This window comes from Carcharodon carcharias, chromosome 4 (assembly GCF_017639515.1).
Source record: "Carcharodon carcharias isolate sCarCar2 chromosome 4, sCarCar2.pri, whole genome shotgun sequence".
Taxonomy (NCBI): domain Eukaryota; kingdom Metazoa; phylum Chordata; class Chondrichthyes; order Lamniformes; family Lamnidae; genus Carcharodon; species Carcharodon carcharias.
In genome coordinates this window covers 109,801,271-109,827,317 of record NC_054470.1, presented here as the reverse complement: position 1 = coordinate 109,827,317, position 26,047 = coordinate 109,801,271, and the positions used below count along the sequence as shown (strand labels likewise).

At 39.8% G+C, this 26,047-nt stretch overlaps 1 protein-coding gene across 1 annotated transcript in view; it reads left to right on the top strand.

Moving 5' to 3' along the window:
- Positions 1-24,960, top strand: part of ugcg (UDP-glucose ceramide glucosyltransferase) — a 45,698-nt gene extending 20,738 nt beyond the window's left edge. The window contains exons 2-9 of the mRNA XM_041185946.1: positions 2,498-2,639; positions 5,848-5,950; positions 7,052-7,153; positions 7,544-7,656; positions 12,652-12,830; positions 13,898-13,984; positions 17,455-17,644; positions 21,827-24,960. Of these exons, the coding sequence (XP_041041880.1) occupies positions 2,498-2,639; positions 5,848-5,950; positions 7,052-7,153; positions 7,544-7,656; positions 12,652-12,830; positions 13,898-13,984; positions 17,455-17,644; positions 21,827-21,997 (1,087 nt within the window). The 3' untranslated portion in view covers positions 21,998-24,960. The remainder of the gene's footprint in view (positions 1-2,497; positions 2,640-5,847; positions 5,951-7,051; positions 7,154-7,543; positions 7,657-12,651; positions 12,831-13,897; positions 13,985-17,454; positions 17,645-21,826) is intronic.
- The last annotated feature ends 1,087 nt before the right edge of the window (positions 24,961-26,047 follow it).

Genomic DNA, 26,047 nt, shown 5'->3' with positions numbered 1-26,047 from the left:
TCCATCACCAAGAGTGGCTCGGTAGCATCAACAAAGACCGAGTTGGCCCAGTCCTAAAGGACATAGCTGCTAGACTGGGTCTGCGACAGGTGGTGAGGGAACCAACAAGAGGGAAAAACATACTTGACCTCATCCTCACCAACCTACCTGCTGCAGATGCATGTCCATGACAGCATCGGTAGGAGTGATCAGTGCACAGTCCTTATGGAGATGAAGTCTTCACATTGAGGATGCCCTCTGTGTTGTGTAGCATTACCACAGTGCTAAATGGGATAGATTTCGAACAGCCCTGGCAACTCGAGACTGGACATCCATGAGGCGCTGTGGGCTGTCAGCAGCAGCAGAATTATATTCAGCCACAATCTGTAACCTCATGGTCTGACATATCCTCCGCTCTACTGTTACAGTCAAGCCAGGGGATCAACCCTGGTTCAACTAAGAGTGCAGGAGGGTATGCCAGGAACAGCACCAGGCATGCCTAAAAATGAGGGGTCAACCTGGTGAAGCTACAACACAGGACTACTTGCATACCAAACAGCATAAGCAGCAAGTGATAGTCAGAGCTTAGTGATTCCACAACCGATGGATCAGAGCTAAGCTCTGCAGTCCTGCCACATCCGGTCGTGAATGGTGGACAATTAAATAACTCAACTGGAGGAAGAGGCTCCACAAATACCCTCTTCCTCAATGATGGAGGAGCCCAGCACATCAATGCAAAAGATAAGGCTGAAGTATTTGCAATAATCTTCAGCCAGAAGTGCCAAGTGGATGATCCATCTCAGCCTCCTCCAGAGATCCCCAGCATCACAGATGGCAGTCTTTAGCAAATTTGATTCACTCCATGTGATATCAAGAAACAGCTGAAGGCACTGAATACTGCAAAGGCGATGGGCCCTGACAATATTCCGGCAGTAGTACTGAAGACTTGTGCTCCAGAACTTGCCGCTACCCTAGCCAAGCTGTTCCAGTACAGCTACAATACTGGTATCTACCCGGTTATGTGAAAAAAAGCAGGACAAAACCAACCAAGCCAATTACCACCCCATCAGCTTTTCTCGATCATCAGTAAATGATGGAAGGGGTCATCAACAGTGCTATCAAGCGGCACTTAGTTAGCAATAACCTGCTCACTGACACTCAGTTTGGGTTCTGCCAGGGTCATTCAGCTTCTAACCTCATAACAACCTTGGTTCAAACATGGACAATAGAGCTGAACTCCGGAGGTGAGGTGAGAGTGACTATTCTTGACATCAAGGCAGCATTTGACTGAGTGTGGCATCGAGGGGCCCTAGCAAACTTGGAGTCAATGGAAATCAGAGGAAAACTCTCCACTGGTTGGAGTTATGCCTAGCACAAAGGAACATGGTTGTGGTTGTTGGGAGGCTAATCATCTCAGTTCCAGGACATCACTGCAGGAATTCCTCTGGGTAATATTCTAGGCCCAACCATCTTCAGCTGCTTCATCTATGACCTTCTTCCTTCCATTATAAAGTCAAAAGTAGGGATGTTCGCTGTTGATTGCACAACGTTCACCATTGGCGACTACTCAGACACTAAAGCAGTGCATGTCCAAATGCAGCGAGACCTAGACAATATCCAGGCTTGGGCTGACAAGTGGCAAGTAACATTCACAAACAAGTGCCAGGCAATGACAATCTCCAACATGAGAGAATCTAACCATCACCCCATGACATTCAATGGCATTACCATCACTGAATCCTCCCACTACCAACTTCCTGGGGGTTACCAGTGACCAGAAACAGAACTGAGCTAACCATATAAACACTGTGGCTACAAGAGCTGGTCAGAGCTAGGAACCCTGCAGTGCATAACTATTCACCTGACTCCCCAAAGCCTATCCGCCAACAGTAAAGTACAAGTCAGGAGTGTGATGGAATAGTCTCCACTTGCCTGGATGGGTGCAGCTCCAACAACATTCAAGGAACTTGACACCATCCGGGACAAAGCAGCCTGTTTGACACCCCTTCCACGAACTTTCACTCCCTCCACCACCGACAAACGGTGGCAGCAGTGTGTACCATCTACAAGATGTACTGCAGAAACTCACCAAGCCTCCTTTAGACAGCACCTTCCAAACCCATGACCACGTCCATCTAGAAGGACAAAGACAGCAGACACATGGGAACACCACCACCTGGAATTTCCCCTTCCAGCCACTCGCCATCCTGACTTGGAATTATATTGTTGTTCCTTCACCGTCACTGGGTCAAAATCCTGGAACTCCCTGCCTAACAGCACTTTGTGCATGTACTTCCACCACAGGGACTGCAGCGGTTCAAGTAGGCAGCTCACCAAAACTACCTCAAGGGCAATTAGGAACTGGCAATAAATGTTAGCCTAACCACTGAAGCCCATGTCCTGTAAACAAATTTTAAAAATTGTGATGTGTTCATGTTCAGTCCTGTGCCTGTTTTTAATCACATTTAATAACAAAGTAACTTATAATTAACAAGATGATTTTACATCTTCCTCTCAGACGCCTTCGCCTAAACAAGAAGACAACAGACAAGCAACCTTACAGCAAGCTTCCTGGTGTGTCCCTGCTTAAACCCCTGAAGGGAGTGGATCCAAATCTCATAAACAACTTGGAAACTTTCTTTGAGCTTGATTATCCTAAAGTATGTATAAACATTTCATGGAGCTATGGTACCTAGTAGATAATATAGGGGGAAAAGTATAGATTACAGAGACCTAATTGTTTTAAGGTGGTCTTAGTGGTAAGCGAGCTAAAGGAAGATTTTTGTAATAAACCCATTACATTGGTTGTCTTTGTAATTAACAAGATCTTTACAATTACCTTAGAGGAAGTCACTCAGACCATCATTGTTTATACGTCCAACTACCACATTTTTGCCTTTATACTGTATCCATGTATCCATGAATTAACCTATGTGTTGATCATTCCACATGTGAAGTAAAACATTTGGATACAAGTCTTGAAAATGCCCTTTACTAGGTTAAACCTGTGACCTCTTGTCCAACCTTTATGGTTTAATTTTCTAGATTTGCTTTTTTGCATGCCACTTACCACCTTGTATGTATCTATGAGATCCACTCTCTGATGCCTCTTTTGAAAATTCCAAGTTTCCCCAGTCTTGTATGCACCTACAAGATCCTCTTAACACTTTTACACTAGGAATATTGTGGCTCTTAATTTGCATTGCCTTGAATTTTTCCTTTGAGATTAGTTGGTCAGAACTTGTTGGTTAGAACAATACTGTAAAGTCTCATAACTTCTACTGACTGATACTGTTTTGACTACGTCATTCAACATTCTATGGACTTTGTTTGCCTGTCTGCAATAATTGGGCATGGTGAGCATTAAATCTATTTGAGATTAAGGTGTTAAGGTATGCAAAGCTTTATGTTGGCCAGCATTGAATTTCATTTGTACTGCCGAACCATCCTCTATCCCAATTCGTTCTACAATTTCCGAGTTGCTTCCTCCAATTTCACTTCCCCTTCTAGTTCTGGTATTGACTGCAACTTTTACACTCAATTTGTATAGGTTGCTTCAGTTTGTCATTGATCTAAATTGGAAACAGTAGTGAACGCCCCTCTCAATAACATCTCTCATCTGCTCCTTTAGTTCATACCTTTGCTTTCTACTGTTTTACCAATTTCTTATCCGTACCCAGTTTTGACCTGTGTCCTCACAACTTTCAGCTGCAATTTGTCCAATTTGCTGTTGATTAGCAAGTAACTGATTTGAAGGAATGTTTTCAAGAATTTTTAATCTACTTGCATGGTTTCTCATATAATTCAGAATATGAGAAATGTTTTTACAAAGCAGTTTAATTAAGAAGGAATTAAATTTTATAAGTTTTGGGGAGGAGTGGCTCTGAATGTAATTGTATTTTTACCTGAATTTATGTTGTAGTTGAATATCAATTCAGCCAGCTGGGTAAAATAGCATTTAATTGCACATTTGAACCAGAAAATCCTAAGTTTATTTCCTGAGCTAGCTGAGGCAGTAGGTAGGGTGTCACAGTTGGCTGGCATCATCCCTGAGTTAGGTAGGGGAAAATCAGCCAGGTTTCCTAGAAATTCTGCATATGGTTTTTGAGCGAGAGCAAACCCATGTGTTGCTATGGTGTCAAGTAGGCTGGCAATGCTCATTTGCATATGAAGAATGACCTCTCAAGTGAGGCAACTGGCACTGGTTCGCTCCTTTTGTTTTTATCTTTACTCTGAGCTTTATAAAGCTACTGACAAGCTCACGGTCTATTTATTTGGCTTCAGCTGCTAGGGCCTAACTCTAGATATTACCTCCTCTGGGATGGTCGTAAAACTGAAAGGTGGAACCTTCAAAAACTGCACCCATGCGTTGACTGCAACATAAAGAAGAGGTCTGCCATTTTGAACTGAGATGAGGAGAAATTTCTTCACACATGTGGTTGTGGATCTTCAGAATTCTGTGGCCCCAGAGGGCTGTGGACATGCAGTGATTGAACATATTCCAGACAGAGGTCAATAGATTTTGAATACTAAGGAAATGAAGGGATATTGGATAGTGCAGGCAAATGGAGTTGAGGTAGAAGATCAGCCGTTATTGTGTTGAGCGTAGAGGAGACTTGAAGGGCCGAACGACCTACTCTTATTTCTTAAATTCTTATCTATCACCCACCACCTTTAAGCATCTCCCTACTGTCTATTTGAAAAAGCTTTTCGGTCCTAATGTCTCCTCATGTGGCTTGCTGTCAAATTGCGCCTGATTTATGCTTCCTTCCCCTCCAAACGTTTGCAACATATTGATGTTCTTGGCATATCTTTAGTTAAGGTGCTGACTAGTGGATTCTTTTCCTTTTTTAAGTTATTGCTACTGGTTCGCTCTACGTTAGTCTGAGTTCTGGAACTTCAGACCAAGCTTGGGCACCGTAAATGCATCTTAACAATTACTTTTAAATATGAATGAAGTGAATAAGCATAGAAGGGACCTTGGATAAGATTTGAATGCATAGGTGCCAATGGACACTGCAAGTATAATGTGGTCCCATTTATTTATATATAAAACAAAGTCAGGAATTTCAAAGCTGTAATCAGATCAAGGTTTAAAAGATTTGCTTAACTGAAGAAATGAAACTTGAGCAGTTTTACTTTCATTGTAATCTGAATCTAAAGTATAGCCTTTAAATGACTCCTTGGTATGTAAATCTTTATACTGAATCTGTTCCATTTTTGTTCTAACAGTGAGTCATGAGGTACCAGCTCTCTGCATATGCCTCTAATGCCGGACAATCATGCTTGCACAAAGGCATCAGATGTTTGCAGTGCAGTTCTAGTTTAACAAAATGGTCTAACTTATTACTAGGATATCCTGGAACCATCTGGTACCATGGGCTAAATAGCTCTTTGTGCGTTATAACAAACCTCTGTGAAAGATTTCACATAAGCTTTCAGGGCTGAGTGTTATGGCACTGAAGAAATCTGAGAGACTCTAAAAGTGACTAATTTTGTTGAATGATTTATTTTAAGTTCTTTTCTCCCCATTCTCCTGGATCATCAAGCACCTATTCAGGGTCTGCCAATGTTGAGCTGGCTTCTAAAAGTTCACAAGAGTTGTGTCTCCAGCTTTCCTTACTTTCTGCCTTTAATGATGAGGAAACATCTTTCCTTTGCCAGTTACTGCATGAGGGATGTGGGGAAAAAAGAGTTAGGAGAGAGCCCATGTCTGGCACTTGAAATGACACAATTAACTCACTTTATAGGGATGATAAGTTTATCTGTGAATCCATGTCAAGACTCCTTTGAGAGCTGCACCATACTTTTCCAATACTCCACTGCATGGTTGTGACCTCTTTCCTTCCCTTCCCCATTTTTGACCAGTTTGAAATACTCCTTTGCGTACAAGACCATGATGATCCTGCAGTCGATGTCTGTAAAAAGCTGCTGGGCAAATACCCAAACGTGGATGCCAGATTGTTTAGTGGTAAGTAGCTTTAATGTATGCAATTTTCCTTGTATTGGCAGAAATTGGTGGTTAGCTGTATTTGCAAGATTGTAAATGTTTGGCATCATTTCTCAAATTTCACCAAGCTAAAGCTTTTCAAGATTATAAATTGAAAGTTATGTTTTGTGTGAGTTTTTGTTTTTAACTAAGTTGAACTCCCAATCCCCCCCACCCCCACGACCCCCCTCCTCATCCACATCAAATCAAAAATCATGTTAATGTGACAGGTTTAATTATTCAGTGTTGATGTTCATCAATGTAGAGGTTGTTATTGCACATTAGTTAACACATTACTTCTGTTTTGTTGATGTTCTAATTTTGAAATCAATGTGATTGGATTAACTTAGTTACAATTCTTCTGTTGATTTGTTTTAAAATTAAACTATTCCCCAAAAATCATGGGACCTGGCTTAGATTATTGAGAGAGATTGAATTAAAGACACAGTTAAGTTGATGGTCCTTTAAAAGAACAGTGAGATCATGAAACTCGATACCATGTGGAGCGGTTGAGATGAATAGCATAGATGCATTTAAGAGGAAGCTGGATAAACACACGAGAGAGAAAAGAATAGAAAGATGAAGTAAGTATTGGGAGTGTGAGGTATAAAACCAATATTAGGTTGAATGGCCTGTTTCTGTGCTGTGAATTCTGTTATTCTTCTACATACTTTGCAATTTTTGTAATTAAATTGGTTTATATTTTCAAACCTAGTGAGCAATGATGTTGGAGTATATGCTTGTATTTAATGTTGACCATGTATCTGTGGATGCATTCATTGGGCAAGGGCTTAATCCAGACTCCCAGGATTTTTTTATTTTCCAAAATAACCTTCAGATCACTTGTAATATAATTAAAATGAAATATGCAGCCACAGTCTACTTTGAAATGTTTTCACATAGGTAAATAATCTTTCTTTCTGCTTTTTTCTGGATTTCTTGGCTAGGCTAACCTGTATAGAGCAGACCAGTAAAAGATGTGTTGTCAGGTTAAATTGTCAAAAAATGTTTTAATGGTTAAATATGTGTCTTTGGTTAATTACTTGTAAAATAATATTAATGGGAAATTCTTGTAACTTCCAGGTGGCAAAAAGGTTGGTATTAATCCCAAGATAAACAATTTGATGCCAGGTTATGAGGTAGCCAAATATGAACTTGTATGGATCTGTGACAGTGGAATTCGAGGTAAGCAACATTTTGTATTGGCTGTAAGATTTCCTGGTTTATTGCCTTTCACCATTTTATGAATACGTATTTAAGTGCTTTTTAAAAAAATTTTGTCTAAGAGCACAAGCACTGAAATTGTGTTGATGGCACATATGAGCATGATTTCTGGTCATACTGTCTGCATTTACTTATCAACTTGTCAAATTTTTTTGGGAGAGGCCCATCTTTGTTTGGATGTTTTGAATAAACCAACCCTAATTTCTTAAAGCTATAACTTTTTTTTTAAGAAAAACTTGATCTTTCAGAGAGCTGAAAAGCTTGTACTAACAGAATGGCTAATGTATAATTAATAAATGCTGAGTATGGATTAACTTTTAAACTTCTTCCACATTACTTCCTAATCTTTAGTGAAACAGGACACTCTAACAGACATGGCCAACATGATGACTGAGAAAGTAGGCCTGGTGCACGGATTACCATATGTTGCTGACAGACAGGGATTTGCTGCTACTTTAGAACAGGTAAGAATGGAAATAGTTATGTACAATGTTTGTATTTTTTTAAAAATCAAAATAAAGTGAAGGCATAGACTACGGTTCATTAATATTTTGAAAGTACTGGGGAAGATCCAGTCCTCTGGCTGTTCAACATGCACAAATCCAAAGCATTATGTGGAATAATATAAACTTGTACCTTTATAATAATGATATCTGGACGTATTAGTTGAAACCACTTCCTTGGTATTAAAGCTTCATCTCCAATTACTTTGTTTCCTTTGCAACCTGTACCCTTCTAACTTTCTTCCAACCCCATTCCTTTCTGTATCTGTTCTGGTGGGAGCGGGGTTGTTGGAGATGAACCACCCACTTTAACAACGTAATTTACAGCTGTGCTTGAAAACTCCGAACTTCCAAGTGTTTTATGGCCTTTTACCTGACATGTTGCTTCTGCAATTTGCTGAATCATTCCCTCACTGCCACTTTTGATGCCTTTGTCACTGGCTAAACCTTTATTTTTACCTATTCCAGTTGATACCCCTGGTACGGTGCTCCTTTTCACCTCAAGTTCCAGGCCACAGACTTGGGTATATATGGCATGTGGCTGCTTCAGTCATCCATTTCAAAATCTGGCTAGACAGTGTCGAGTGCTATTGAGCATCGCCGTCCTCTGCCAAAACCAACGCACTACTTCAGAATCATCCTAGAGAGCCAAAGTAATTATGACTACTAATAATTTCTTTGAACTCCTCTCTCTTGCCCTCACCTTCAACAACGAAGAGAGGAGCTTGTGGAGTTCTTTTCCAGCTGCCTCTGCTGCTCCCTCCTCATTTCACACTCTTAATGCTCCAGCCAGCAAGGAAAACCTTCCCCTGGTTTCTTTCCCACTTTCCCTAACACACTAAGCTTACCTTGTGTATGAGTTCCACTGCCTGCTCTGGTGATCTCATTCCCATTAAATAACTGACCACTCAATTTCTCTTTCTGACCACTATGCTAACTAACTTTGTAAATACTTCCATCCCCTTGTATGTAGACCTGATCTCCTTGCAAGCTATTACCTCATCTCCAGTCTCCATCTCCTCTCTTCTTCAAAGCTCTTGACTTTGTTGTCAGCTCTCAACTTCCCTGAAAATTGATCCCATGGAAACATTTTTAAAAAAAAATGTGGGAGCTGTCAGGAAGATATAATAATTCTCATAATGTTAGTGGAATTTATTGTAAGATGGTGGGATATGTGTCTCTGTGTGTGTGAGAGACTTAATTGGATTAAAGGGAATTGGTCTGAAGGCTTTGATGTAAATGCGATAAACGTGGAAAGTTTAGAATGCAAGGTGTAAAAGGACATTTACATTTTTAAATAAGACAGACTAGATTGTTTTCAAAGGAGGACTGAAATGTGTCACCTAGCCAGGTGAAGGTTAGAAACAGTGGATTTATTTTTCCAAAGATTACTGGTAAAACTTGGCACAGAGAGATTTTTATTATCAGAAAAGTAAAGTCTAAAGATATAGTGAAAGAATGGGAATTTGCATTCAAAGGGGGAAAATATGTATAAAGGAGTGAAGGCTGTGTGTAAGGGTAGGCATTTTAAGATTTAACATGTGTGAAAATCCTTCTTCATCTATGCCTGAAGCTGCTGTCTTCAGAGAATTGAAGTTAAGAAAACTCACTTTGAATTTGACTGGTTCAGGGTATTGTGTGTCACTTTGCCTGGGCCTTTTAAAATCTGTCTTATTGTTGCCTTAACGAAAGTATAACTGGGAGTTAACTTCTAAATCCTCTAATTAATTTATTATAGTAGTAATTTGTAGACATATGTGTGTTTAAAATCATCTCTCTTATTAATAACTGTTAATCTTGTTTTGTAAAAACCTATAAGACTTGGTGGTCTTATTACTAATGAATTCAAGGCATGCATGTTGAAATTTATACAAATTGCAAAACAAGTTGCGGCAGTTGTTTCAAGTTTCCCTTTGGGATTTGAACAGCTCAGCATTTACCATCAGCTGTGCCATAACAGGACATGAGTCCTGCCACCATACCTTGGCTATTATTGTCTTCCTGATGGTGAAACTATTGCATAATAACCAAAAAGGACATGCTTTTATTGCTCATGGCATCATCGACATCCTTCCATCTACAAAAGATGATGGAGTACAGCAAACAAGTTCATTTTAGATGTCATCATATGTGCACCTTTGATGGCTGAAGAGGCCAATTCTTGAGGGACAAGTTCTGCATTAAGCTACCAAGTGTTGTTGTGGGTGGCTGTTTTCTGCACTGGCATCATTGCCTAGCCACTGGTCATTGTGGTGGTGTGTGCCAGCCCACAGAGGTGTCACCATTTTCTTCCGTCATCAGCTCATAACTCCTAGTTGCGATAATCAATGTCTAGAGCCTTTATGTCATGTTTACAAGCATCCTTGAAGCGGAGCTTTGGGTGTCCTACTGATCATCTGGCTCCAGCTGCCTCACCACACAAATGTCTTTGAGTATGTGACCATCCATCATCCTGCAGGCATGCCTGAGCCAATAAAACCTCCTCTGTTTAATAAGTACCAACTAACTTGGGAGCTTTGCCTTTGAGAGGACTGCTGCATTCATGGCTTCATCCTGCCAGGATATATTCATAATGTGCCACAGGTGGCAAAGATAGAAATTGTTGAGCTTCTTCCCTTGATAGCCAAAACTCACCCATATTTCACAGCCACACAGCAAGGTGCCAAGAACACAGGTCTTATAAACTATCAGCTTGGTCCTAAGGGTCAGCTTGATATTCCATGCATGTTTAGTGTGTCGGCTAAAGGCGCTAACTGCTTTCCCTTTGCGTGTATCAAGTTCTGCATCAAGGAACAGATTGTCTGTCCCTCTGAATCCATGATAGCAGAATTTGCAAACCACTTCCAGCAGGGTGTTATTTAGTGTGACCAGGGCCAAAGATGCAAAACAAAACAGAATTACCTGGAAAAACTCAGCAGGTCTGGCAGCATCGGCGGAGAAGAAAAGAGTTGACGTTTCGAGTCCTCACGACCCTTCAACAGAACTTGAGTGAGTCCAAGATAGAGTTGAAATATAAGCTGGTCTCTCTCTCTCTCTCTTTCCCCCCCCCCCCCCACCACACACACACACACACACCTTAAACCAGCTTATATTTCAACTCTTTCTTGGACTCACTCAAGTTCTGTTGAAGGGTCATGAGGACTCGAAACGTCAACTCTTTTCTTCTCCGCCGATGCTGCCAGACCTGCTGAGTTTTTCCAGGTAATTCTGTTTTTGTTTTGGATTTCCAGCATCCGCAGTTTTTGTGTTTTTATTACCGAAGATGCAAAACCCTGTCCCAAGACCGCATTTTTCTTGATGCTTATAATCAGGAAGAACAAGTTACAGGTGTGGGAGAGACAGTCCGTGAGTCTGTGTAGCTGAGTTTCCATGCGAGGGACTAGCATAGCATCATCAGTTTGGAGGAGTTCTCTGAACAGAGCACAATGTGTTTTTGTCTTCACTTTCAGTCTTGACAGATTGTCGAGCTAGCCATCTGACCTAGTGTGCAAGTAGACTCCTTCCATATCTGCAGGGAAGGTATAAGTTAAGACCATTGAGAAAATGATGTCAAACAGAGTGGGGCTGGATACAGTCCTGTTTCACTCCATTTTTCACTAACACTGTCTGAGATGGAGCCATCAAAATATACAGTGCTGTGCATGTTGTCATAGAAGGAGTGGATGAGACTGTGGAGCTTTCGTGGGCAGGCATATCTCCAAAATTTTGCAGAGCCCTGCTCTGCTGACAGCATTGGCTCTTCACTGAGATCTACGAAACTAAGGTAGAATTATACCCTGTTCCATACACTTCTCTTTTCGCTGGTGTATGGAGAAGATCAAGTCCACAATAGATCTGCCAGCACGGAAGCCACACTGTGCTTCCTGATGCACTAAGTCTGCAAGTAGATGGAGTCTTTTAAGTATGACCCTAGCAAAGATGTTCCCCCTGACCCTAAGGAGTGAGTTGTCCTTGTGGTTGCTGCAGTCTCTTATGTTGCTTTTGTTTTTATTGCTCATAATCACAGGGTTTCAGTGTAAATGCAGTACTGAGGAAGAACAATGTATATGACTAAATTTGTAATCCCTTAAAAAATTAAGTGGTTGTAGTTTCTTCAAAAATCTGAGTTGTGTTTTGAGATGTTCTGCATAACCTAATGTGGAATATTTTAACCAGACCCTAGATCATAAAAAAGAGTGCTTATTATGGACCTTAATGAAAGCTGACAATTTGTGTTGTCAGTTTGCTATAAATGTCTTTCAAACTGCACAGTTCTCTCCTTTTATAAACTTGAAGCTATTAAATTACCATAGGTGCAAGCTGTTATGGATCCCTCCTCATCAATTAAAAACAGTAACTTCTTCCAGCATATTCAAACTACTTTCGTTTAACATGACATTAAAAATATTTTGTGTAAAAATGATTGAAGCAAAAGTTTTAATAAAATGTATTTTCCCTTGTTTATCCCCCATCTAAAACTTAGAAGAATGAAGATTTTTAGTTAGTTCATGGAACCGATGAGGAGAGACCTGATGTACACTGGGTGTTGGTTTGTTGGCAGTAATGTGACCTCGGCATCAGAATGGTGGAGAGCAGAATCCTGTTCATTCTGGGCTGTTATCCAAAACCTAAACTGATATCAACAAGCTCTTGTTGCGTACTTCGCTTAAACAATTTTAAGGAATTAGTATCGATTCCTGATTGTTGTAATTTTCATTATTGAATGCTGATGACATTGTTTATGCAGATATTCTGTCCAGTTGCTGGCTGTGTACAATTTGTGGCACACATTTGACCTGGTATGCCTATGCTTTTTAAGCAGTTTTAGTACATGTATATATATTTCTCAATTGCATAGAAGGCATTTGTACTGCATTTTAACATTACTTATATAAAACGTAACCCAGATTTGGAAACTTGACAGAATTTATTGGGAACCGTATAGTTCTAAACTTGGACAACCTCATTACATTGTAGGTGTACTTTGGCACATCACATCCAAGAACATATATTTCGGCCAATGTGACTGGCTTCAAATGTGTAACAGGAATGTCATGTCTGATGAGAAAAGATGTATTGGATCAAGCTGGAGGACTTATTGCTTTCGCCCAATATATTGCTGAAGATTATTTTATGTCTAAGGCAATAGCAGACAGGTAAGCATTTGGAAATTCATGATTATGCAAATCTCTACGTGCCAAAAAACACTTAACCTTTAGTTAAGAAACCATTTCTGGCGTTTCACTATTCTGTCATTGATTATTTTCTGGTCTGTATTAGTTTTTTAAAGAATGTTTGTTTCTTTTGGTAGCACCATTGGCTAATTGAAGAATGTGGTAGGGTGCACATTCTTCTGTGTTTCACTTCATGGTGCAGATTTCAGCCACGGTGGTCCACCAAACAAGCACAAGGTTATTGCCAACTGGGAAGGAATACCCTTTTGGCATTTTGGAGCACTTCTTCTGGTCGTTTGCTTTTGCAGTAGCCCAAGTATGACTTTGGTTAGAATTGTGTGTTCAGGCAATTTGTGGGCTCCACTTTGGAATGAAAATATGTTGAATCAAATGATTATCTATGAACATGGGAATAGCAGTATGACCATTATGTTCCACCAGTTAATGGCTGATCTTACTCCATTTACCTCACCTTAGCTAGCAAAATTCCATCAAAGTCAGATTTAAAATTGTCTATTGAGCTAGTATCTACTGCTTTTTGTGGGAGAATTTTACACTTCTGCCACTCTGACTTTCTTCTGAATGGCTTGGGTCTGAATTTATGTTTCCTTGTTCTAGGTTTGCCCTCCAGAGAGAAACGTTTCTTCTATCTACCCCATCAATTCCTTTCAAAATTTTAAACCTATCAAAATCTGTGGTATTCCTTCTAATATCAATATATCCTTCCTGAAGACTATCTTATAAGACAATACCCAATGTTCAAGTTATTTAGAATGAATGGCCTTGAGAAATTTATCACTCATCGAAATCCAAAAGGAGTTTACACTTTTCTTTCATTTTGTTTTCTATACCTTCTGGCAGTGGAAATCTTTGTAGCTACCAGTGGGTTGATACGTTTGGCGTATGATGTATTCCAATGTGGCACATCTGCATGTAATAATGAGCAGCTGAGACGGATGTGGCTGGTATTACTTTGTTCAAAAATAAAAAATAACTCAATGTTTTTGAAGATGTGATCTGAACATGATTAATTATGTTTTCGTTTTTAGGGGATGGAAATTTGCCATGGCAAGTCAAGTAGCAATGCAGAATTCTGGCAGCTATTCCATTTCTCTGTTCCAGTCACGAATGATCCGGTGAGCTGGTTAATGTGATGTTCCAGGCTATTCTGTATTTTAATTGCTGTCAAAGAATTTATGACTCTTCCTCTGCATCACTCTTCAACCTTGTGTAGTTATTAGAGCAACAGTTTGCTTTTATATATCATCTTTAACATGGGAAAAGATCCTAAGTCACTTTGCAGAAGTATAATCAGAAGAAAGTTAATAAAGTTGAAGAAGATATTAGAAGGGGAGACCAAATCTTGGTCAAACGAGGTTCTTAAAGGAGAGGTGGAGAAGTGGAGAAGTTTAGGGACGGAATTCCAGAATGTGGGACTGAGAAAGCTGAGGACATATCTGCCCATGGTGGGCAAAAGGAGTGGGGGATGCACAGGAGGTCAGAGTTGGGGGGCCACATAGAACTCTTGAGGTGGAATTATGCCCTTGGCGCCCCCAAGAGCGGTCATGAAGTTGCCTGACGCTCGCAGTTGGACCCCTCAGCGCGCACTGCACCCCTCAGCGCTTTTGGGGTGGGGGCTAGAGGAGCACGAACACGGAAGTGTGCGCATGCATGGGAGTGCACCAGGGAGTAAAAACTCCGAGTCAAAGAGCTGCCTCAAGGAGCTGAAGTATTTTGAAAATAAAAAATAAAGAATTTAAAAATGTTAATAACATGTCCCCTCGTGATTCTGTCAAATTAGCAGGGACAGCAGAAAAATTAATTTGAAAAATTTTTATTTCTTTTTTAATCTCTGATCGAAACCTCATCCTACCCATGGATGAGGTTTCGCAAAAAAATCCAAAGGCCGCTTGTCCTTTTTGCCTGCCCGCCATTGTAAGATTGGATGGGCAGTGAAAATTTTCATTTAATTAGAACCTTAATGACCTTGATAGGCCCGTTAATTGTTGGCGGACGAGCTGCTGATTCCTGTGCAAGCCTGCCGATCGAAATATTGTGAGAGTGTGCGATGACATTGGAGCGCTTGCCTGACGTCATCACGTGTCATTTTACGCTCATTTGGGTTGGGCGTGCGCCCGTCCGTTAAGCACAGTATTCTGCCCCTAGAGTTATAGGGCTTAAGGTGATTAAATTGAGGCTTTATATCATTTGAACCAGAGGTGAGAATTTTAAATTGGAGACTTTAAATTGGGGTTCTGGGAACCAATGTAGGACAATGATGAGTGTTAGGCTATAGACAGCAGGGTTTAGAATAAGCTGGATTGCAAAGGGTGGAGAATGCAAGCTGGCTGGGAGAGAATTGGGGATAGTCCACTCTTGGCAGTAAAGGAGTGGATGAGGGTTCCAGCAGAAAGTAGTCTGAGGCAGAGGTGATGATGTAGAGTTTGAATGGACGACCAGGATTGAAAACAAAGGTAGAAAATGCTGGAAAAACTCAGCAGGTCTGGCAGTATCTGTGGAGAGAGAAACAGAGTTAACGTTTCGAGTCCGTATGACCCTTCAGAGCCCTTCAGTCATACGGACTCGAAACGTTAACTCTGTTTCTCTCTCCAACAGATGCTGCTAGACCAGCTGAGTTTTTCCAGCATTTTCTGTTTTTGTTTCTGATTTCCAGCATCGGTGGTGTTTTGCTTTTGAAAACAAGGATGATTGCTTCAGTCTTCCCAATGGTTAACTGGAGGCAATTGCAGCTTATCCACAATTGGATATTAAGGAAGCAGCCTGGCAACCCAGATATAGTGGAAGGGTTGATGGAGGTGGCAGAGGGGTAGCTGGGTGTCATCAGCAAACATGTGGAAGTTGACCCTGTGTTTGTTGATGATGTCACCAAGAGAGCAGCATGTAGATGAAGAAGAGGAGCGCATCAAAGGTGGATCGTTGGCTGACATTGGAGATAATGATACAGTCGGGAAGAATAGCCAAGTTTGATGAAGCTTTAACCTTGATTGGATAGATAAGGATGGAACCAAATAAACAAACCCATGGAGCTTTGGGGGTGAATGATGTGGTCAACAGTTGTGGACATGGAGAGATTCTTGGTGTTGAGGAACAATAAGTGCATCATGGAGGCCAACAATTATGACTTTGGTTAGAGGTATTTTGGCGTTGTCACAGAGCTTGAAAACCTGATAGAAGAAATTTCAAATAGAGTTGGGGGTGGTGGGACATAGATTTGAGAGTCAGCATGTTCCAAGAACTTAGGGGAGCAGGAGAATGGACGGTGGTTTGCGAGAGAAGAGGGACGAAGGTGAGTTTCCTGAGAAAGCGATAAAAGAAGGGAGGGATAGCATCAAAGAGTGAACCATTTACAATGTTGGTTAGCTGGGGCCAGCCAAGAAAGAAAAGTGAATGATCAGTTGTTTAATGGGAATGGGATTAATTGCAGCAGTATGCGGGTCATGCATGTTTACAAAATGAGCTTGGAGAGAGGATTGGGTGAACAAGGGAAAGGGGGAAGCAGCAGAGAAGTGGAATGATTCTGGAGGTAGCAAAGGCATGAATTTCAGCAGTATATGAGCCAAGGCAGGTGTGGGGAAGGAAATGTTGTTGAGGTGGAAGCAAGCAGTCTCTGTTATGGTGAAAATGGGGTTGTTGTCAATTGTCCATAAGTCATCTTTTAGCAGATCAATTTTCAGAGATTTATCCAGAAAGCCCCATGACAGTTAGTTTAAAATTTTAATTGCCTTAAATAATGTTGCAGTATTGCAATAGTCAAACAACTCTACTTCTCTTCCAGGCTCCTGCAACACATTCAAAATCTCTGTGAATTGGACCTAGTCAGCTTTTGTGTCTGATATATTAGGAAAGTGGTCATGGAATTTGTTGTCAAATTATTTTAGGACTGGTGGAAGTAGTAGTAGATTAATGGGCATGGGTTCAGATTGTAATCACAGATGTCATTGTTGGTTTGTGCCTGAGCCAAACTCTTCTTTGTTGGGAAATTAGAGGATATGAAAGGATTAAAAGTTGTATTCCATGTATCTGAATGTTTAATGTTTTCTTTTCAGAGGAGAAAGATTAGGGAGTTATATTATGCCATGAAAGCTTTCAGTTGTAGAACTGAAAAGAAAGACTTGCATTTGTATATTGTCCTTCACGACCTCGAGATGCACCCATTTGCTTTTTAGCCAATGGAGTACAGCCACTATTGTAATATAGGAAACAAGGCAGCCAATTTGTACATAGCAAGGTCCCACAAACAGCAATGAGATAATAACCAAATCATCTTTGAGTGATATTGGCTGAGGGGTAAATGTTGTCCAGGACACCAGGGACTGCTTCCCTGCTCTTTGAAATAGTGCCTTGGGATATTTTTACGTCCACCTGAGGGGGCAGATGGGACTTTGGTTTAGTGTCACATCAAAAAAACTTTCAACAGAGCAGCACTCCCTCGGTACTATACTGCGAGTGTCAGCAATCCACAAATTTCTGACTCAGAATTTAGAATGCCATTCACTGAGTGCCACTTTAAGTAGAATAACACACAAGTGACATAGTGAATTGTTTTGAAAGTTATTTAACTTTTTTTTCTTTGTTCTTTAATAAGGTGGTCAAAATTGCGTATCAACATGTTGCCTGCTACAATTATATGTGAACCAATCTCTGAGTGCTTTGTTGCAAGTTTGATAATTGGATGGGCTGCTCACCATGTTTTCAAATGGGATATTATGGTGTTTTTTATGTGTCATTGCTTGGCCTGGTTTATATCTGATTACATCCAACTCAGAGGAGTTCAGGTACGTGTAAATGGTTGACTCATAATGATAAATCAGGCTTGGAAGCCTAGTGTAGTATTTCAAGCATTGAGAATGTTTATTTCAAGCCATTTGTTTTTGTTGAATTAGTCTGTTTAACTATGTATTTGCTTTCTTTATAACGGAAACTCTGCCCCACACCAGCCATCTATTCTGATGCCTCTACCGATGTTGTTTTTGAAACACAAAACCAGCCACCAGGATAGGCTGAGATGTGATTTCAATGTTTATTTCCATTCATAGCAACCATCAGTAACACAACCTTCCTTGTAAAGAATCATGGGCAGAAACCTGCAACCTAGTATGTCATGGCAGCGTAGTCACTTTTATCAATCACGCAACATTTCTGTATATAATGCAACAAAATCTTCAGAAAACTAATTGCACAAAATCCAAATGCTTGATTAGTAATCAGTCAGCGATTACAGTAGTCTCATTCTAAGCTATCATTATGCTACGGGTCTTAGCATTTTTGGATTGGGGTGGGAAGGGGCAACTATCCAGGATCGATATTCCTGATTATGTTTCAGCAACTGCTTGGCTCAGATTTGTCTGTGATGGCTTCTTCATTCCAATAGCCAGTTATTTACTTGATTTAGCTATCAGTGAAGCTATCACCTTGGGTAGGAGAAGGCAAAATCTGAGGGAAAGAAACAAAATATTCACCTACAATTTCCATAGACATTTAACATGGACCAAAATATGGTTAGGATGAATCATACAAGCATCTAATCATAGGGGAATTGTAAATACCAGAATCTCTTGCGTGATTGTGGCGATTTTTCTTTGATTACTTTTTCATTTGGAATTTCCTTTGCGTTATGCAGTTGTCTATATCACTAAGCCTTGAGTACCTGTTGGGGTGATTTGGGAGAAAATGCTGCTTGTGTTTGCACCTCACTTCCGATAGCTTTTCTTCATGCCCAATGCAGAAACTTGAGCTTCTGCTTCCCTACAAACCAAAACGTGACAATCGTGTGCAGAGCCATCCAGGATACTGTGCCCTTAAAATAAAACCTTTGCTATCAGAATAGTGCATACGAATTCCACTATATCTAGTTGGAAGGTGGATGACGAGCCATGCTATATACTTTTTCTGTAATACTCTGTCAAGTGGTGTTATTGAAGCAGTACGGTTACACTTTTAATCAGTTCAGACAATTCAGCCTGGAACCAATTCAGATATAGAATGGATAAACTGGTCAAATTAGCAAATTTCTTTGCAAAACTTGTGATAAAACTTTCAGGAAGGAAATGGCTTTGTTTCAAAAACATAAGGGAATGGTCTTTCAATATGCTGACCTGCTACCCTGGGTGTAAAACTGGCTTTGTGGATCATGCATGCACACACACACATACACATGCTGTTCATTTGTTAGTTGTGTGCTCACTAGTCGTGTCTTGGATTTGATCTCCAGCTTATCCAGGTAGCTTGGAGTGATTGTGTAGGGAAACTTTACAACTTTCCAGCAACTAAGTTCTAAATCAGCTGCTTGTTGGGTGTGTGCTTTTAGTTACCAGGCACTTCAATGACTTCAGGGTACATGCAGCTAAAACTGATGAAAGAAAAGAAAGACCTTGGATTTATCTAGCTAGCACCTTTTAAGACCTCAGAATGTTTTAAAGCCAATAATCTACTTTTTGAAGTGTAGTAACTGTTGCAATAGAGGGACGCATGGCAGTCAGTTTATGCACAGCAAGGCCCCATAAATATCTACGAGATAAATGGCCAGATCATCTGTTTGTGATGTTGACTGAGAAATGTATATTGGCAATATGTATCTAAGAAACATTTCTTTTAAACAAATCTGGTCAGTCCTAAAGTCCTTTAGATAGTTATTTAGAAATGAAGCTAAGCGATCTTTTGCGTGGTTTTGTTTCTTTCAATTTAGGCAGCAATAAATCTTTTTAACTTTGTGACTTTCATCTTGTTATATTTGAATTATAAGCCTGCTAGTACATAAGAACATAAGAAATAGGAAAAAGAGTAGATAATTTCGCCCCTTGAGCCTGTTCTGCCATTCAATAAGATCATGATCATCTTGTGTTTTGATTTCCACATTGCCATCTAATCCCCAATAACCTCTGACTCCCTTGCCTAACAAAAATCTATCTACCTCTGCCTTAAAAATATTCAATGACTCCGCTTCCACCATCTTCTGAGGCAGAGAGTTCCAAAGTCGTACAACCCTCAGAAAAAATTTCTCCTCATCTCTGTCCTAAAAGGGCGACCCCTAATTTTAAAACAGTGCGCCTAGTCCTGGGCTCGCCCACAGGAAGAGGCATCCTTTCGACGTCCTCCTTGTCAAAGACGTTCAAGATTTTGTATACAATGATCAAATCACCCCTCACTCTTCTAAATTCCAATAGAAGCAAGTCTAGTCTGTCCAACCTTTCCTCCTAAGACAGCCCGCTCATTCCAGATATCAGTCTAGTAAAGCTCCTTTGAACCATCTCCAACACATTTACATCCTTCCTTAAATAAGGAGACCAAAACTTCACAGTATTCGAGATGCAGTTTCACCAATGCCTAGTATAACTGAAGCATAACATCCTTACTTTTATGTTCAATCCCTCTTGTGATAAAGGATAGCATTGAATTAGTCTTAATTACTTGCTGTGCCTGCATACTAACTTTTTGTGACTCATACTAGAACACCTAGATCCCTCTGCACCTCAGAATTATGCAGCCGTTCTCCATTTAAGTAATACTCTGCTTTCTTTGTTCTCCCTGCCAAAGTGAACAATTTCACTTTTCCCACATTAAACTCCATTTGCCAGATCTTTGCCCACTCAATCAACCTATCTATTATCCATCTGCAACCTCCTCATGTCCTCTTCACAATATGCTTTTCTACCTATCTTTGTGTCATCTGCAAATTTAGCTACCATGTCGTCACTCCTCTCATCTAAGCCACTGGTGAAAATTGTAAAAAGTTGAGACCCCAGCACAGACCCCTGTGGACTCCACTCGTCACATCCTGCCAATCAGAAAAAGACCCATTTAAGCATACTCTCTGCTTTCTGTCAGCCAGTCAATCATCCGTCCATGCTAATATGTTACCCCCTACACTTTTATTTTCCATAATAACTTTTGATGTGGCACCTTATCAAATGCCTTCTGAAAATCTAAGTACAGTATGTCTACAGGCTCCCCTTTGTCCACTGCGCATATTACTCCTTCAAAAACTCCAATAAATTGGTTAAACGTGATTTTCCTTTCACAAAACCATGCTGACTCTTTCCGATTACCTTGAGCTCTTCTAAGTGCCCAGCTACAACCTCCTTAACAATTGATTCTAACTTCCCCTTGGCAAATGTTAAGCTAACTGGCCTATGGTTTCCTGCTTTCTGCCTCCCTCCCTTCTTGAATAGAGGGGTTATATTTGCTACTTTCCAGTCTGATGGAACCTTTCCAGAACTTAGCGAATTTTGGAAAACACCAGTGCATCAACTACCTCAATAGCCGCCCCTTTTGAGACCTTAGGATGTAATCCATCGGGACCTGGAGACTTGCCAGCCTGCAGCTCCATCAATTTGCTCAGTACCATTTTCCTAGTGGTTTCAATTTCACCAAGTTCCCATCTCCCTTTCACCTCCTGGTTTGGACCTATTACTGGAATGTTTTTTGTATCCTCTATAGTGAACACGGAAACAAAATATTTGTTCATTTCTTCTGCCATTTCCTTATTATCTACTATTAACTCCCCACTGTCACTCTCTAGAGGACCAACACTCACTTTACTTACTCTTTTCCTTTTTAAATACCTGTGGAAACTCTTGCTATCCCCTTTTACATTTTCTAGCTAGCTTCCTCTCATACTCTAATTTCTTCCTCCTAATTAACCTTTTAGTCATTCTCTACAGTTCTCTATATTCTGTCCAATCATCTGTCCTGCTACTCATCTTTGCGGAGTTGTATGCTTTTCCCTTAAGTTTGATGCTTTGCTTAAATACTTCAGTTAACCACTGAATGGTGGGTCCTCCCCTTAGAATTTTTCATTATAATAGGAATATTAATAATTCAATCATATTATGGTCACTGCTATCTAAGGGTGCCTTTACTCTGCTAGTATAATTAATTAACCAGCCTTGCTGCTGTAACCTATGGCACATGAATTTAGTATTAATGATTTGTTTTTCCTCCCCCAACTTCCAATTCAGGGTGGACCTCTGTGCTTCTCAAAACTTGATTATGCAGTAGCTTGGTTTATCAGAGAATCTATGACGATATACATATTCTTGTCTGCCATCTGGGATCCCAATATAAGGTGGCGGACAGGTCGCTACAGACTACGCTGTGGTGGCACAGCTGAAGAGATCATTGATGTATGAACACCCAGTCCTGACTGTATAAATGAAGAAAAATATTATGTATGATGTTTGTACAAAGACTTTTAAATTGTTCTACCTTCAATAGTTTTTACTCATGTGTCCTCGTACTGAGTTAATTTATTTGCCTGGCACTTGCAGTTGAAATAAAAAAAACTTGCAGAAAATGAATAAATGAGGCCAAAAAGCATGTTTTTCTATCCCTCTATCCAAAGGTGTAGGTTAGAAATTTATTTTTTAAAATATATTTTAACCTCACCACTCGTTTTTAAAAACAGATGCAAGAAATGCTGTTCCTTTTAACCATTAGGTTTGGATACCCTGGTAATTCAACAGTACAGCACTACTTACCAAAGGAATAAAAGCATCTGATGGATAACTGTTATTCCTCCAGTGCAAACAATTTAAAAATAATACTTCAATGGGGAGGGTGACGAACAGCAATTTTTTTGGCCTCATGTAGCAATGACCAAAAGTTAGCTTAAGTTTGATGGTTTTATCTTCTGCAATCTTCTGGAACAACTTTAGTATTAATCACTGCATGTGTATTTGCTTTTAGTTCTGTTTTTTGGTTGCCTTTTGAACAGCCAAGTAGCTTTTTTTTTAAAAAGGATCAAAGCTACTCTTGGCTGTGTAATATTTCTCTGCTAAGTGGATGATAATTCGTACATTTCAAGACAAAGCGAAATTGGACATCCTTATACAAAAGCAAAATACTGTGGATGCTGGAAATCTGAAATGCAAATTGAAAATGCTGGAAAGAATCAGCTGGTATGGCAGCATCTGTGGAGAGAGAAAGAGTTGACATTTTGGGTCGATGGCCTTTCATCAGAACTCTGGAAAGATCCTTGACCTGAAACAATTCTGCTCCTCTCTCTACAAGTGCTGCCTGACCTGAGTATTTCCCAGGTTTTTTGTTTTTTTATTATTATCGGGCATCCTCAAGTTATAACTTTCAGTGTTTGGAAATAAGGGTGTAAACAGCTTGTAAATATTAAAATGTCCTTCAGCATTACTGAATAATGTTTAATAAGTGGGAGGGCACATATGGGGTTATAATTACGACTGCAGCAACTAATTCAGAAACTGTCAAACTGGTCTGCCAATGGTTTTTATTTCCGTAAAACTATTTTGATCTAGTCTTCATTAATTACAACTAGTTTGGTATTCATGTGGAAATTCGATAAATTTTGCTGGAAGTTGTTGATGCATGCAGTCTAGTTTCTACTTACCCCTGGCTAAGTATTGATGTTTGTGTTCAAAAGCGCTGGATTAAGTGAGCTCATTGTCACAACTTATAACCAATTGCAGTGGTGAACTGGATCTGTTAAAAGGGGGTTGAAAATACTGTTTGTATGCTTGGGTCTATAGAGATGGGACCGAAAGAGATTTTTGTGCCTGAACATTGTGCAGCATTTGTCTTTGTTTTGTGGCCATTAGAAATGGCCACTAAATGTGTATTTCATAAACTGTGACTTGTAAAATTGTTTGCATTCTGAACAACACCTAGCACCTAGACTTAAAAATGTTCTTTTTTTAAAAACGGTTGGTTTACTCAAATCACTGCTGGACAGTCAAATCCATGGTGTAAGCAATAATGAATTTTTTTGAAACTGCATGGCGGTGAATGATGCACTTTAAGCTCAGACATTCTGGTTCACCTTGTGACCAGACAGATCTTAGCTTATAATATTGCTGTTGATGTATCTTTTGTAAATCATTTTAAATTCGCTGACTTTCACAAGTACTTTTACTGTCAGCCATTCACAGAATACTTGTATTGAAATTGGAAAGTTTCAGAAAATATTTGCCATTCGTTACACTACTGGTTAAGCCACATTTTATTTTGACATTTTGTCCTTATGGTATAATTTAATTGATTTGAAAGGTTACTCGGTATAACCTTTGCACTGCTCAAGCATAACATTTTGTGTGTATGATCCCACCTCTCCTATCCATTGGCATGAATCAGGTGAATCCTGAGGAAGTCCTGTGTTATCGAAAACTGTCTAGTTGTGATCCACCAATTTTAAGGTTTTGTCATTCGAGCTTTGCTGTTTACCATTATCTGTTGTTGTGCTGAAATTTTTTTATAACTCATTTTTGTTTTATTTATGAATTTTCGTTAGCCTGGCCAGTGCTGAAATGAGAATTCTACTTGCAGCCTAATGCATTGCTGGTTTTTTTCCATGACATTTCAGCTGTGAAGTTAAAAAAAATGAAAGTGATTGAAATTGAATCACTTCTGCTTAGTTACAAAGCAGGATGTGGCACAGCTGAAACTAGCTTAACTGTAAATGAAGTGGCACCAAAGCATGATCTCATGATTTTCATATCTTTCTTTTATTGAGCCATTTGTTTACTTTTATCGGTTGCAAGTACAAGTGCAAAGAGATATGTCAGCATTAATTGTAGTTGGATGTACAGGATTATTCAGGGACCCTAATGCCTGTTGCAAAATTCCACTGATGTATCTTTAGCTGTCAAAACAATCCTGTGCTAAACCGGTCCCAGTGATTGTGCCTCTCTGTGGGCTTTGTTGGTGTTTAAAAATGAGCCTTAATGTCGATTATACGTTCCAAGGACATATACGCGATGACTACAGTCATGTAGAATGTGTCGGTTTTGTCCTTTGTTGGTTTAAATCTGAGACTGCTAAGTGACACTGACCTTGCCATGCATACAAGCAGGCACTGAAATGCAAATGTGCTTTATTTAATTGTCAACTTTGTGTTGTGTTCCAGACTTTGCCACTAAACGCTTAAACCGTGAAATTTTGCTTCAGAAGACTATATATTCAGAGATGTCAATTGTACATTCAACTTTTTACTGAATAAAACAGATTTGAATGTAGTTGTAATGTGAATAGTTTTTGTATGAGTTATTTGTCACTGCTTTATGAAGTGTTATAGAATATAACATATGGCATTCATGTTTTAATTGTTATTAAAAAATCAAGTGGTGAATAATTGTTTTGTGCCTTTTTGTTGGGATGCAATCCTTAAAATCTTAAGTATCTAATAACTCTACAGCTGCTTAGTAAATATTTGTGAGAAGGGTAGCATAGTGATTATGTTACTAATGAATGCAATTTAAAAAAATACACTCCCCATTTAATTCTTCAACATTCCTCCATTGCTGTTGCCTAAATTAAACATCCAGAAGTCTGGACTCCAGAGATTCAAATCCCATTATGGCAGCTAGTAAATCAGGAAATTTCAGTAATGGTGACCATGTAACTAATGGCTTGTCGTAAAAGCCTGGTTCACTGATGTTTTATAGGGGAGAAATCTGATGCCCTTGACTGGTCTGCCTATCTGTGGCTCTTGACCTGGAGCAATGTGGTTGACTCTTACCTACCCTCTGAAGTGGTCTAGCAAGCCAATTGCCAAGAAGGTAGCTCACCACCTCCAGGAAAATTAGGAATGGGAAATAAATGTTGGCCTTGCCAATAACATCAATATCCCATGAATGAGTAAGAAAAGAAATTAAATAGTTCTGCAATTTCAAGAAAATAGGCTGAATCGTGAATACCCAATCCAATAATCTGGGGGAAGGTGGCCAACCCAGGTAATATTTCTGAAAATGTCTTTAATGCCATGTGTAATTTCTTCTTGACCTCCAAAAGTAATCAAGTGGAACTCCACAGTATGAATCAGCCCTCTCAACCAACTAGACTAAAATCAACCAATTACATGATTACTTTCTTTGGTCCCATTAGCGTACAAACTGTTGTGTCCTATAGGTAATATCCATCCATGCCTATCTTCATCCCAAGGCTGCTGAATTGATGGGGACATAAGTTGTGAACAGAATGGCAGCTTTCAACCATGCTGGTTTCAAATTTGCTATGTAGTTAGTTGCAGTGCTTCTAGGTGAGCCCCACCCTCCAAATCCCTTGCATAGAAGCTGAGGCAACAGCAATTGACGGGGGGTGGGGGGGGGGGTGTTGAAGAAATAATGGGGAGTGTATTTTTTAAAGTTGCATTTATTCAGTGCGCTACCCCACTATACAGGATCCCAAAGTGCTTTATAGTCGGAAGTAATTTTTGA